General features: G+C 43.6%; 2 protein-coding genes across 2 annotated transcripts in view; one reads left to right on the forward strand and one right to left on the reverse strand.

Annotated features, from left to right (window-relative positions):
• Positions 1-9,551, forward strand: part of Ilf2 (interleukin enhancer binding factor 2) — a 14,548-nt gene extending 4,997 nt beyond the window's left edge. Inside the window, exons 4-14 of the mRNA XM_021195714.2 lie at positions 1,425-1,529; positions 1,800-1,877; positions 2,203-2,305; positions 4,084-4,149; positions 5,548-5,664; positions 6,849-6,927; positions 7,356-7,443; positions 8,064-8,125; positions 8,196-8,310; positions 8,429-8,519; positions 8,661-9,551. Coding sequence (XP_021051373.1) covers positions 1,425-1,529; positions 1,800-1,877; positions 2,203-2,305; positions 4,084-4,149; positions 5,548-5,664; positions 6,849-6,927; positions 7,356-7,443; positions 8,064-8,125; positions 8,196-8,310; positions 8,429-8,519; positions 8,661-8,821 — 1,065 coding nt within the window. The 3' untranslated portion in view covers positions 8,822-9,551. The remainder of the gene's footprint in view (positions 1-1,424; positions 1,530-1,799; positions 1,878-2,202; positions 2,306-4,083; positions 4,150-5,547; positions 5,665-6,848; positions 6,928-7,355; positions 7,444-8,063; positions 8,126-8,195; positions 8,311-8,428; positions 8,520-8,660) is intronic.
• Snapin (SNAP associated protein) lies at positions 9,549-12,389 on the reverse strand. The gene is made up of 4 exons (XM_021196652.2): positions 12,222-12,389; positions 11,936-11,982; positions 11,541-11,659; positions 9,549-10,686 (listed from the first exon to the last, which is right to left on the reverse strand). Exons 1-4 carry the CDS (start codon positions 12,362-12,364, stop codon positions 10,585-10,587), a joined length of 411 nt encoding a protein of 136 aa, XP_021052311.1. The 5' UTR covers positions 12,365-12,389; the 3' UTR covers positions 9,549-10,584.
• Positions 12,390-14,111: the final 1,722 nt, after the last annotated feature.

Consider the following 14,111-nt stretch of genomic DNA (forward strand, 5'->3'; position numbering starts at 1 on the left):
TGGAAGAGCAGTCAGTGCTCTTAATTGCTGAGCCATCTCTCCGGCCAGTTTTTTTGTTTGTTTGTTTGTTTGTTTGTTTGTTTTTTTAATTCTAAAGATTTATGTGTGAGTGTCTGTATGTATGTGTACCAGACACATGCCTAGTACCAGAGGAAGCTGAAGAGAGAGGTAGGTTCCTTGGAACTGTAGTTAACTGGTGGTTGTGAGACTCCTGTGGGTGCTGGGAACTGATCCTGGACCCTCTAAGAGCAGCCAGTGCTTTTAACTGCTAAATCATCCCTCCAGCCTCTATTATTATTATAATTATTATTACTATTATTATTTTAAAATGATATATTTTTATTTTATGTACATTGGTGTTTTGTCTCTATATATGTATGATATATTATATACATGTATACATATAAATATGTATGATATATTATATACATGTATACATATATGACCTGTGTGAGGGTGTTAGATCCTCTGGAAGTGAAATCACAGAGAGTTGGGAGCTGCCATGTGGGCACTGGGAATTGAACCTGGGTCCTCTACAAAAGCAGTCTGAGCCATCTCTCTAGTCCCTCTATATTTGAAGTTCTTTTTAAGGCTGGAGAGATGGCTCAGTGTGGTTAAGAGCACTGAGTTCAAATCCCAGCAACCACATGGTGGCTCACAACCATCCTTAATGACATCTAACGCCCTCTCCTGGTGTGTCTCAGAACAGAAGAACATCTCGCTACAAAAGACAGCTACAGTGTACTTAACATATAAAATAAATCATAAATCTTAAAAAACAAAACAAAAACCTTTTTTGTTATTACTACATGTTCACCACAGCAAGTGTGTGGTGACTGATCAGAGGACAACTTGCAAGACTTAGTTTTCTGCGAGGGTCCCAGAATGATGACTCGGGGCCTTTGTTGCCAAGCTATCTCACGTCCTGTTTATATTTTTGAGACCAGATCTCATAAAGCTGGTTTTGAACTGCAGTTCTCCTGTCTCTTTCTTCAAAGAACTGGGATTACAAGGATACAATAATTTTCTTTTCCTATTATAGTATCAAAAAAAAAAATCTTGTGTATTTTCTTTCTCAATTTTTTTTTTTCCAAGACAGGGTTTCTGTACATAGTTCTGGCTGTCCTGGAACTTACTCCGTAGATCAGGCTAGCCTCAAATAACTCACAGAGATCTGTTTGTTTGTTTGTTTGTTTTAAGATTTACTTATGTAGCTTATGTATATCAGTGCCTGCACATACATCTACACACCAGAAGAAGGAATCAAATCTCATTACAGATGGTTGTGAGACACCATGTGGTTACCGAATTGAACTCAAGACTTCTGGAAGAGGAGGCAGTGCTCTTAAACCACTGAGCCAGCTCTTTAGTTCCTCTTCTATGAATTATTTTTGATAAATAACATGATTTGATTCCTGGTCTAGTGTGAAATGGCTTTTCCCCGGGTCAAGCCAGCACCTGATGAAACTTCCTTCAGTGAAGCCTTGCTGAAGAGGAATCAAGACCTTGCTCCCAATTCTGCTGAGCAGGTATGTGCTTTCCTTGGGCCGTGTTAAAAGCCTAGAGTTAATTACTCTATCTGGTTAAGGGAGTGCTGTGTTGCCTGCGATTTTTATGCCAGTGGTGGTCACTTGAGGCCCTTAGGTTTGATTCCCATCAAGAATGCTGTCAGAGCCCAAACTCCTCTGGGTGTGTAATTATTCATCTCCCTTCTTACTGTACGTGGGGAGTCTGGTGATGATGACATTAAACATATATTATGTGGGCTTTAGGGTATTTTTGCTTTGTGATGTTTTCAGGCTTCCATCCTTTCTTTGGTAACAAAAATCAACAATGTGATCGACAACTTGATTGTGGCCCCAGGAACATTTGAAGTGGTGAGTTTTTGATGACTTAATCCTAAGAAAGGGCATCCCTGGTGATATGGAAATTTACTTGGCTCTTGCCTGTTAATCTTTCAGTTGTCTTTTATCCAAATCAAAGCCTAAAATGGAAAAGTACAGAGAATTCTGGAATTCCTGATCTTGGGGACAAGATTATATCACTGGTCAGCTAGCCATGCCCAGGGTTCTCTGTGGTTATCTGGGGATGTGATTTTATCATGGCTGCTTCCAAATCTGGGTATTAAGAAGCAGCTGAAATGGTTCTATGAGGACTCAACACCTTTATTTTCTTAAACTTACCTGGAATCCCTTTCAACAGCAAATTGAAGAAGTCCGGCAGGTAGGATCATATAAAAAGGGGACAATGACTACAGGACACAATGTGGCTGACCTGGTGGTAATACTAAAGATCCTGCCAACATGTAAGTGTATCTCTTATCATTCTCCGTTGAGGATGGTGCACAGGGCCACCTTGTCATGGTATGCCTGAAAGCACAGGGTTCCTCAAGGTTTGAGTTTGTTACTGAATATGTAGTGGCCATAGCAGGCAGGTCAGTGTAGGTCGGAGGTTAGCAGGAGTCTCACCCCACTCTTTTTCTTTTCTTTCTTTCAAAGATTTTTTTTTTTTAAAGATTTTATTTATTTATTATATGTAAGTACACTGTAGCTGTCTTCAGACACTCCAGAAGAGGGAGTCAGATCTTGTTAAGGATGGTTGTGAGCCACCATGTGGTTGCTGGGATTTGAACTCTGCACCTTTGGAAGAGCAGTCGGTGCTCTTACCCGCTGAGCCATCTCACCAGCCCCTCTTTCAAAGATTTTTAATGGATTTATTTCTATTAGTGTTAAGGGTACATGTATGTATATGTATGTGTACCATGTACATGCCTTGGGCTTATGGAGGTTAGAAGAGGGCTTTGGATTTCTTGGAACTGGAGTTATAGATGATTATGAACCATCAAATGGATGTTGGGAACTGAACCCAGGTCCTCTACAGAGGAACAAGCACTCTTAACCTGAGGCATTTCTCCAGCCACTCCTGCCCACTTTCCTAAGCATTGAGATTAGATTTAGGGCTAGTTATAATTGAAGCCCAGATTCATTTGTTTATTTCATCATTATTTGTGTGTGAATGTATGGAAGGAAAATAGCAAATTTATTATTTATTGTTTGTTTGTTTTGAAACAAGGTCTCACTATGTAGCCCTAGTTGTCTTCCAGCTTGCAGAGATCTGCTTGTCTCTATGTTCTGAGTGTTGTTACTACAGGTGTATACCATTATACTCGCCTGTTTGTTGTTGTTGTTGGCGGTGGTGGTGGTGGTGGTGTATATATGTAAGGTAGCAGTGACATACGCCTTTAGTTCCAGCACTTGGGAGGCAGAGGCAGCCAGATGTCTGAGTTCGAGGTTACCGTTACATAGGGAAGCCCCGTCTCAAAAAATGAAAACAAAAGAAAACCAAAAAAGAGAAAGAAAAAAGATGTGTATACGCGAGAATTCTTGTTCCCTGAGTCTTCCAAATTCTGTCCAGGCTTTTATTGCAATGTTAAGAGTGTTCATTCTAGTTGAGTAAGCTTCAGTCTGTTGGGTAGAAATAGAAATGCTAAGTTGTTTACTAATAGAGGGCTGGAAAGATGGCTCAGTGGTTAAGAATACTGACTGCTCGCCGGGCGTGGTGGCGCACGCCTTTAATCCCAGCACTCGGGAGGCAGAGGCAGGTGGATTTCTGTTCGAGGCCAGCCTGGTCTACAAAGTGAGTTCCAGGACAGCCAGGGCTATACAGAGAAACCCTGTCTCAAAAAAACAACAAAAAAAAAGAATACCAACTGCTCTTTCAGAGGTCCTGAGTTCAGTTCCCAACAACCACATGGTGGCTCACAACCATCTGTAATGAGATCCAGTGCCCTCTTCTGTTGTGTCTGAAGACAGCAATGGTATATTCATGTACATGAAATAAATAAATAAATCTTTAAAAAAAAAAAATAGGGCCAGGCATGATGGTACTCGCCTTTAATCCCAGCACTCAGGAGGCAGAGGCAGATGGATTTCTGTTTGAGGCCAGCCTGGTCTACAAAGTGAGTTCCAGGACAGCCAGGGCTATACAGAGAAATCCTGTTTCGAAAAACAAAAACAAATAAAAAGGAGGAAACGTACATGAAATACATTACTGTAACATTTATGTCCTTTTTCTCCAATCTAGTGGAAGCTGTTGCTGCCCTGGGGAACAAAGTCGTGGAAAGCCTAAGGGCACAGGACCCCTCAGAAGGTTTGAATTTGAGTTTATTGCTAACTATGTATGGAGTGGTGGCCACAGCAGCTGGTTTTACAAATAGTCAGGTCAGTGTAGGTAAGGGGTTAGCAGGAGTCTCTCAGGTATTCAGTTTTTCTTTTATTATGGAAGGTGGGTTATGAGATAAACATACACTATAGTTCAGGCTGGCCTCAAATTACATTCTTCCTGTCTCAGCCTCCCAAGATAGGGATGCACCACTGAACTCTTGATTGCTGTTTTTAATTCAGAAATAACCCTCAGCTTAAAGGTGTATTGTGTGTGTGTGTGTGTGTGTGTGTGTTTGATGTTGAGTTGAACACCACACCTCTCATGCTAGGCAGTCCGTTTGCCGCTGAGCTTCATATTCAGGCCCCTTGTTTCTTGGGATCTCATGTCCTGTCCTGTCCCACTTTCTTCCCTACCTTTTTCATGTAGTTAGGTTGGTCTAGTGCTAGTGATCATCTCATTGTTGCCTCCTTCCACTTACTGGTACCCAAGCTCTTATTGATGTTTTGTGGTATGTGCTTATTAACCCCAGCACCTGGAAGCATAAGCAGGAGGATCTGAAGTCTGTGACCAGCCTTCAATACATACATACATACATACATACATACATACATACATATATACATGTATACATGTATACATATATATATATATAAAAAACTAAGTAATCCACTGCCAGAAAACTGACCTGTTTAATCAGATGTGGCACACTTATAACCCCAGCATTTGAAAACTGGGGCAGGTGGATTGGTAATTTAAGGCCAGCCTGAACTGTATACATAGAGAGACTTTATGTCACAAAACAAAATGAAGGCAGGGTTGATAGAGCTTAGTTGGCAGAGTGTGTATCTAGTGTGTGTGGAGTTCTGATCAGTGCTCAGCATTATATACCCCAGCTTTGCTGGCACATGCTTCTTTCTACTCAAGACTGGTGAGGTGGAGGAGGGAGGGGGAATTCAAAGTCATCCTTGGCTTCATGTGTTGGGAGGCAGCCTGAGCTACATGAGATCTTGTCTCAGAAGCTAGATGGCTCAGTGGGTAAAAAGTACTTGCCACCCACCTTTAATCCCAGCACTTGGGAGGCAGAGGTAGGTGAATTTCTGAGTTTGAGGCCAGCCTGGTCTACAGCCTGGTCTTCCAGGACAGCCAGGGCTAGACAGAGAAACCCTGTCTCGAAAAACCAAAAAAAAAGTGCTTGCCACCAAGCTTGATGACTTGAATTCATTCCGTCAGACCTGCATGGTAGGAGAGAACTGATTCCTAAAGGCTGTCCATTGGTCTCTATGGGAGTGTGAGTGTTCCCAGTCTCATATGCTCTAACTAAACATACTTTAAAAAAATTCAAAACAGAACAACTATGTTTTACATATTATTTTGTTCTTTTAGTTTTGACCATGCTGACTAATGAAACTGGCTTTGAAATTAGCTCTTCTGATGCGACGGTGAAAATTCTCATTACAACAGTGCCCCCCAATCTCCGAAAACTGGATCCAGAACTCCATTGTAAGTCTCCCCCTCTCCCCATTGCTGAGAAATATGGGGGTGGGGGTTGGGGGGTACAGATAGCCAAAGCTTTGGCACTTTGTGGAAATGTTAGTATCTTGTCAACTCTAAAGGAGTTTTACCCTCCCTGTCATTTGCAGTTCGTTTTGCCAGCTTCCTAGTGACTTGGCTGTGGTGGGAGTTTTCGCTACACCGCTTTGGCTCCTGGCAGGTGGCACTTGCGCACCAGCCCAGGAGCTATCTTTTGGATCTGAAAATGAAAGATACATTTTTTTCTTTTTGGTTTTTTGGTTTTCGAGACAGGGTTTCTTTGTGTAGCCCCGCCTCTGCCTCCCAAGTGTTGGGTTTAAAGGCGTGTGCCACCACACCCAGCTTTCATTAGCTTATTTTTAAAATGCCTTGGCTACCTCAAAGGCTGGGCACTCCTAAACCTCCCCCTGCTACCTCATGCCCAGTCAGGAAAGTGGCCAAATGACCACTCACCCGAAATCTCACAATGCTGGTTGGTATTCTCCTCCATTCCTCTGCATCCTACTGGAGCAACTCTGATTGTCCCACCCTGTGCCCAGCCATAGGCCTTTGGCATTTTTATTGATCAATCAAAAACCAATTGGGGACAAGGGCCTTCAGCATCTGAACATGCAGATTCCTGATTGAATCAAAGCATAGATAGAACCCATCTCCAACATTTTCAAAGTCTTAAAAAGGATTACAGAAGAAGAAAAATTGAAGAAAAAGATAAAATAAAAAGTAAAAGCTTGGGCTGGAGAGATGGCTCAGTGGTTAAGAGCACTGTCTGCTCTTCTGAAGGTCCTGAGTTCAAATCCCAGCAACCACATGGTGGCTCACAACTATCCATAATGAGATCTGATGCCCTCTTCTGGGGTATCTGAAGACAGCTACAGTGTGCTCACATATAATAAATAAACCTTTGGGCCAGAGCGATTGGGGCCAGAGTGAGAAGAAGGAAAAAAAGTAGAAGCTTGTATAAATATTTGTGAAGGGAAATAGATTACTGGGAAAGAGTGTTGCATGTTTTCAGATTTGGCTGGGGAGGAATAACAGTGTTTGGACAAATGGCTTGCTACCTTAGCCTTGCCACACTTCTGGATGGGTATTGGCTGGGACTGAATATACTGCACACGTAATAGGAAAGTTTTGTAGCCTGTTGTACTTGTCTTCAGTGGACATCAAGGTGTTGCAGAGCGCCTTAGCAGCCATCCGGCATGCCCGCTGGTTTGAAGAGAATGCTTCTCAGTCCACGTGAGTCTCATTGGTCATTTGAATAAAATAGATTGTCTGAGGAGTATAGTGGTTTTGACCTGTAATCCAACAACCTTGAATAACAAACAGTACAGGCCCCTACTCTTTCTGGTAGAACTGCTTCAGATGTGATGTTTGTACCTAATATATATATATATTTTTTATGTGCATATAGAATTTTGTTGTGTGTGCGTGCATGCATGTACATGTTATAGTCATGTGCAGTGTGGTCCGAGTTCTCTTCTGTAAGTCTTAGGGATTACACTCAGGTTTGTTAGACATGGGGTACAAATGCCTTTCTTTGCTGGGCCAGCTGGTAGGCACTGTATATATAATTCTCTAAATAGTACAGTCAGTTTTGACTCCTAACTTGTGCAGAAATGTCAATATGACTTTATTATCTCTTAATTCCTGGGTCTCTTATTCAGAGTTAAAGTTCTCATAAGATTGCTAAAGGACTTACGAATTCGTTTTCCTGGCTTTGAGCCTCTCACACCCTGGATCCTTGACCTACTTGTAAGTAAAAAGGGGAGGCTAAGGGTATAGTCTGTGTAGAGCGCTGCACTAGTCCGTGAGAGTCCCCAGTTCACTTGCCAGCACTATACTTCTGTACTTGTCTTCAGTGGACGTCAAGGAACAGGGGTGCACCGGTATCATCTTTGTGTAGATTTATTTATTTTTTTCTTTTCTTTCTATCTTTTTTGAAATAGGGTTCCTTTGTATAGCCCTGGCTGTTGTTGTGGAACTCGCTTTGTAGACCAGGCTGGCCTCAGACTCAGGTCTGCCTTTGCCTCCATAGTACTGGGATTAAAGGCGTGCACAAACACATGAACCTTCACTAGTCTTAAACCTATCAACATCAGAAATTCAATGAAGCTTAAGAAAAATTTTGGTCAGTCTTGGAGAGTATTCTGAGTTAGAGGACAGTCAGGGTTACTTGGGACAGGAATGTATAGTAAGTGAACAGTCTGGGAAGACTGGAGTCCACTGTTTCACTGAGGTGTTAATACTTAGGGCAATCATAGTTACTGCAGTCAGCTTGTTATTGCTAGTTTTCCTCATGATTTGAAGTTTTAGTTTGTTTGAATATGGAATTGCCAGATGGTAGCACACCTACCAGATGTAATCTCTTCCAGGGGCACTATGCTGTAATGAACAACCCCACCAGACAGCCTTTGGCCCTGAATGTGGCATACAGGTATAACACACTTCTCTGGGTTTTGGTTCTAAGCTGTTTTGTATGCTTTCTAAGTGTCTTTGTGTTTCAGGCGCTGCTTGCAGATTCTGGCTGCAGGACTGTTCTTGCCAGGGTCAGTGGGCATCACTGACCCCTGTGAGAGTGGCAACTTCAGGGTACACACAGTTATGACCCTAGAACAACAGGTATTAAGACAACCACAAAATGAGTAGGGTTCTGGCCAGAAGGCCAAGGATCAGGGGACCTGTTTCACATGGATGTTAGTCATGTATTTTGGCTCATTTTCCCCTCCTTGTTCTTCAGGATATGGTCTGCTACACAGCTCAAACTCTGGTTCGAATTCTCTCCCATGGAGGCTTTAGGAAGATCCTTGGCCAGGAGGGGGATGCCAGCTGTAAGTTATCTCTGTGGTGTGGTCCAGGGGTTCTGAACTGTACAGAAGCTGTATCTTAAGGTGATCTAATACTAATGAATATAGCTTATCTTATTTACTGGGATATTTGTATGAAGTGGGTTTTATCCCTGTTTTTTCTAGATCTTGCTTCTGAGATATCTACCTGGGATGGAGTGATTGTGACACCTTCAGAAAAGGCTTATGAGAAGCCGCCTGAGAAGAAGGAGGGGGAGGAAGAGGAGGAGAACACAGAAGAACCACCTCAAGGAGAAGAAGAAGAAAGCATGGAGACTCAGGAGTGACCTTCCCTTTACTGTTTCTCCCAAGGGAAGAGAGGCTAAGCCAGCCACCACGGGGCTTTAGATGGCGGCATTTCTGTGGCATAGGGAGACAGCAGGAAGGGGAACTGTAAAGAAAAAAAACGCTACTGTTTTGACAGTGGCCAAGCAGCTAGAAGTCTCCCATTTGGGACTGCATATGCCCTCCGTCCATCTCTAAGGAAGCGGAATGCCACATTTCCAATATTTAACCCTAACCACTCCCAACCAAGTACTTTTTGTTGAAATGTTGTAAACTGTTGTTGAGTACCTGGGATTTTTTTTTTCTAAGAAAAATGATTAAAGTACTTCCTACTAGGGCTTTTGGTTTTATTTTTCTTCAATATGTAGCAACTACTTTTGGCTTCTGTACACCTCATTAGAATTCAAGTTGAATCTTTCAGTATATAAGATTGCTGTTTCAAATTATATAAATTAAAAGTAATAGATTCCTAGGATACCATTGTGATGGTTAATTTCTTCAGCTTGGCCTAAAATACCTGAATTTTCTGCAAAGGATCAAAGGATCTTATGATCTCAGTGCGTGGACAGAATAAAGGGATAAAGGCAGAGTCCAGCATTCCCTCTCTTGGAAACTTGATCACCTCACATTCTCATGTCTCAAAATAGGCCCCAAAACATAGGTCGAGGTGACCATGTCCTGAACCCTTTGAAACCATAATAAAATAAAATCTTTTTTTTTTTGTTAAAATAACCAATACAAGCATTTATTTAATAATGTTGAGCAATACTTAATATTAACATAGTCAAGCCAGGGTGGCCAAGAGGATAAATTATTTACCTTGACTCTACCTAAGTCCTCAGTTGTAAACAAAGTGAAGTTACAGGTAAAGGAAATTGCCCAGGCACAAGTAATAGGATTAACAGTGTGGTTCACACTGGCTGGCTAAGCCTTGGAAGGATGGCGCTTTTACATTTTATGAGGATGGTTGTTTTGCCTGCATGTGTATCTGCATCGTGTATGTGTGTTGGGCCCCAAAAGGCCAGACAAGGGCATTGGATTCCCCTGGAGCTGGAGTTAAGAGACTGCTGTGAGTCACCACGTGGGTGCTAAGAACTGGCCGCCATCTGGAAGAATCACCAGTGCCCCTAACCACTGAGCCATCCTCTAGCCCTTAAAATCCGTAGTCTAACCACAAATCACAAAAGCTTAGGATCTTAGCTGCCAAGGCTCTGCCTTGCCCTTGGGTCCTCATGCCACCTGCTATGTTCTCGGGTAGTAATGAAGGCAACAGTTGTGATTGGGAAGGTTGTTACCTTCTGAGAGGAGCTGGTGAAGCAGAGGGGGAGAAGTAGGAGCATACTTTCTCACTTAATCTCTGGTATTTTCTCAATTTTCTACCACATGATGCCTAATTTACTTAATGTTCTTGGCGGGGGAAATATATAGAGGCTTGAGCCAGGCACCCTGACATGCCTATTATAATCTCAGCATTCAGGAGGCTAAGGCAAGAGGACTTGTTTGAGGCCAGCCTGGACTACATATTGAGACCTTTTCTCAAGAAACAAAACCCAAAAGATAGAGGCTCATTCTTGGAAGGATAAGCTGTAATGGAGGTTCTGTAGGAAACAGTCCTGCCGTATGCATGTTCCTTGAGGCGGCTACATGAATGAGTACATAGTGCAAACAAATCAAAGGTCTACAGAGACTTTCCTGGAATCTTCTCATGTCTACCAGACAAAGCCATTGGAGAACAGTGCTTGTATGCTCAGGTCACGGCCCGTACTTATTTGCTTGGAGAACCAGGAGGGTAAACTCCTGAATCCAGCATGGCTCTCCTGCGAGCTGTTTCCTTGGCCACACTGTGGTTTAACCGCCTTAGTCGTTCCTACAAGACAGGAAGATGGGGAATCTAACGACTGTAAAAGGTTTTAACTGAGTCCCCCTCTTCCCCTGTCCCCAGACTTTTCTCTGTGTAGCCCTGGAACTTGCTCTATAGACCACAACGGCCTCAAACTCAGCAGCTGGCTTTGGCTCTTTTCAAGCCAGCCCTTTAAAATAGGCCTGCAAATGACAGCCACTAGAAATTAAGAACTGGGTTTATGAGCACTTGTCTAGTTTGAGGCCCAGTAATGGGGTGCGGGGAAGTATGGATGTTTCTTTCTTTCTTTCTTTCTTTCTTTCTTTCTTTCTTTCTTTCTTTCTTTCTTTCTTTCTTATTTTCTTTCTTTCTTTCATTTATTTATTTATTTTGGTATTTCGAGACAGGGTTTCTCTGTATAGCCCTGGCTGTCCTGGAACATTCATTCATTCATTTATTTATTTTGGTTTTTCAAGACAGGGTTTCTCTGTATAGCCCTGGCTGTCCTAGAACTCACTTTGTAGACCAGGCCGGCCTCAAACTCAGAAATCTACCTGTCTCTGCCTCCCAAGTGCTGGGATTAAAGGCGTGTGCCACCAACGCCCGGCGAGTATGGACCTTTATTATCAGATTAGTTAACACCACTCTTTCCCCCATAGCTGCTTTCACAGTGTTGAAAACATAAAGCAGGATAAAGAACAATAATTTTTTTTTTTTTTTTTGAGAGAGAGGGTTATGCTATGTAGCCCTAGGTGATCTGATAGTCCAGGTTATGCTCAAAGTTCAAGCCATCCTTCTTGCCTTAGCCTACCAAATGCTGAAATTACAGCATACACCACCATGCACTGCTGGGATTATTATTATTATTTTTATTATTTTACCTGTGCATTCTGTAAAATATTGTTGACCAAGACAACTCGTCGCCTGGCATTAAGCAGCTTCTTAACATAGGGGTCCAGATCCAGGGCCACCTTCTGATCCTCATTGATCCGGCACAGTTCTGGGAAGAGGAAATGGGCAACCAACATCTAATGGCTCATTTTTTGTTCTTAGGGAATGTAAGAGAGGAATGGGATGAAAAATACTCTTGCAGTCTTGTGTGAGCCACAGACACCTTCCCTTCTTCCATTTTGTCCTGAAATATCCCTAGAAATTGGAGTCTTTGGGTAGTTCTAATATTGAGAAGCAAGTGACAGAAACCTAGCCTAAAACCTGGGAAAACAAGGTTCCCGAAAGTGCGATCAGGGATTCCTAGGTATTCTGGGTGCTCACTCACCTGTAGCTAGGTTGTCAATTTGTTCCCGGAGCTCTACTTGGCTTTCTCTGCAAAGTGGTACAAAAGTCTACAACGGTCAGTGACTGGAACGCGGGAAACGAATTCTACTTATTCCCCAAATACTAAGACAAGCCAACCTCAACTTCAAGGCCTCGCCCAGGCCCTTCCGCCTATTTACCCAGTCTCGACATCAGTGTGTCTCAAGAATGTATCCAGTATCTTTTCGGGGCCCCGCCCCTACAAAGCCAGTTCCCTAGGCCCCGCCCCCAGCAACCCGGTCCTGCACCTGACCGCGTGCACGTGAGAGTCGAGCTGCTGCACGGCGGGTCGCAGGAACTCCAGGAGTCCCTCTGCAAAGAGGTCACTGCCTGTGGGCCCTACCACTGGGGTCCCGGCCCCTGACATAGCAGCGGAACCTGCCGCGGCCATCGCGAACTGCCCTGACGCCCTCAGTCTGCCGCGAGGGTCGCCGGGAACTCCAGATCGCCGCTGTGCGCCGCGAGAGGGCGCTTAGATCCAGCCCTGACGGCAGAGGGATAGCTGGGAAATGGAGTCCTCAGTGAGCCCGGACAGGCGGGCCCGGACCAGAGCCTCTTCTTCCATGGGCCTGTAGGGCCCTGTAACTATGTAAACCAGGCTGTTCTTTTTTTTTTTTTTTTTTTTCCTTTTTAAAAAAGATTTATTATATGTAAGCACACTTCAGACACACCAGAAGAGGGCATCAGATCTCATTACAGATGGTTGTGAGCCACCATGTGGTTGCTGGGATTTGAAAGTTGCTGGGATTTGAATTCAAGAGCAGTCAGTGCTCCTAACCGCTGAGCCATCTCTCCAGCCCCCAGGCTGTCCTTGAATTCACTGAAATCTGCCTGTGTCTTGTCTCTTAAAAGTGTGCTCCACCACTACTGGCTTGTGTGTGTGTTTTTTTCCAAAGGTGAAAATAAGTGCTACTGTCTATAGCCTTCTCCATGGGAATTGATGAGAAAGCCATGCTATATTCATGTTAAGGGTTCTTTCTTTTCTTTCTCTTCCCCTCTCCCACTCCACTCTATATTATCTCCCTACCCCCCCTCTTTTTTTTTTTTTCCCCATACAGGGTTTCTCGGTGTAGCCCTGCTGTCCTGGAACTCACTCTGTAGACCAGGCTGGCCTCGAACTCAGAAATCTGCCTTCCTCTGCCTCCCAAGTGCTGGAATTAAAGGCACCACCTCGCCAGGCCCTCCCCCTCTTTCTTTTTTTTTTTTTTGGTTTTTCGAGACAGCGTTTCTCTGTATAGCCCTGGCTGTCCTGGAACTCACTCTGTAGACCAGGCTGGCCTCGAACTCAGAGATCCACCTGCCTCTGCCTCCCGAGTGCTGGGATTAAAGGCGTGCGCCACCACGCCCGGCCCCCTCCCCCTCTTTCTTGCAGACAGGATTTCTTTGTGTGGCCCTGGCTGTCCTGGAACTCACTGTGTAGACAAGGCTGGCCTTGAACTCCAGTGCTGGGATTAAAGGTGTATCCCACCACTGCCCTCGAGTTTTATTTCTAAAGATTGCTATTTTTGTTAGAGAAAGTCCTGCCGTGTTATCAAGGCTAGCCTTGAGCTCACAAGCTCTGTTTTAAGTCTTTCCAGTGCTGGAGTTACAGGTCTGTGCCACCATGACAGGATTTAAAGTTGAGGGGTTTTTGTTTTGCTGAAATTTTTGAGGGGGGCTTGAAACCAGGGCCTTGTGATTGCTAGACAAATGTTCTGCTGAGCTATATTCCTACTGTACCTTCCCTCTACTCCTACCTGACTTTTTGAGATAAGGTTTCATTAAATTGCCAGATTGGATTTGAATTTCCTTTGTAGTACACACAGGCCTTGACTATGTATGTGATACTCCTGCCTCAGGTTCAGGCTTGTACCAGTTTTAGTGTCTAACATTGTTTTTGATTTGTTTTTCAGTTTTATTTTGTGTGTGTTCATGTGTGTGTGGGAACCTGTGCCATGGCATATGGGTGGAGGTCAGAGGACAATTTGTGAGAGGTCAATTCTCTCCTTCCGTCACGTGGGTCCCCAGCATTGAACCTTCAGGTTTGGCAGTAGGCCCCTTAACTTTCAGAGCCATTTTGCTGGTCCTACCTTTTTGTTGTTGTTGTTGTTTATTTTTTGGCGTGTATATGCAGGGGTGTGGATGGGTTTGTACATATT

This window comes from Mus pahari, chromosome 4 (assembly GCF_900095145.1).
Source record: "Mus pahari chromosome 4, PAHARI_EIJ_v1.1, whole genome shotgun sequence".
Taxonomy (NCBI): domain Eukaryota; kingdom Metazoa; phylum Chordata; class Mammalia; order Rodentia; family Muridae; genus Mus; species Mus pahari.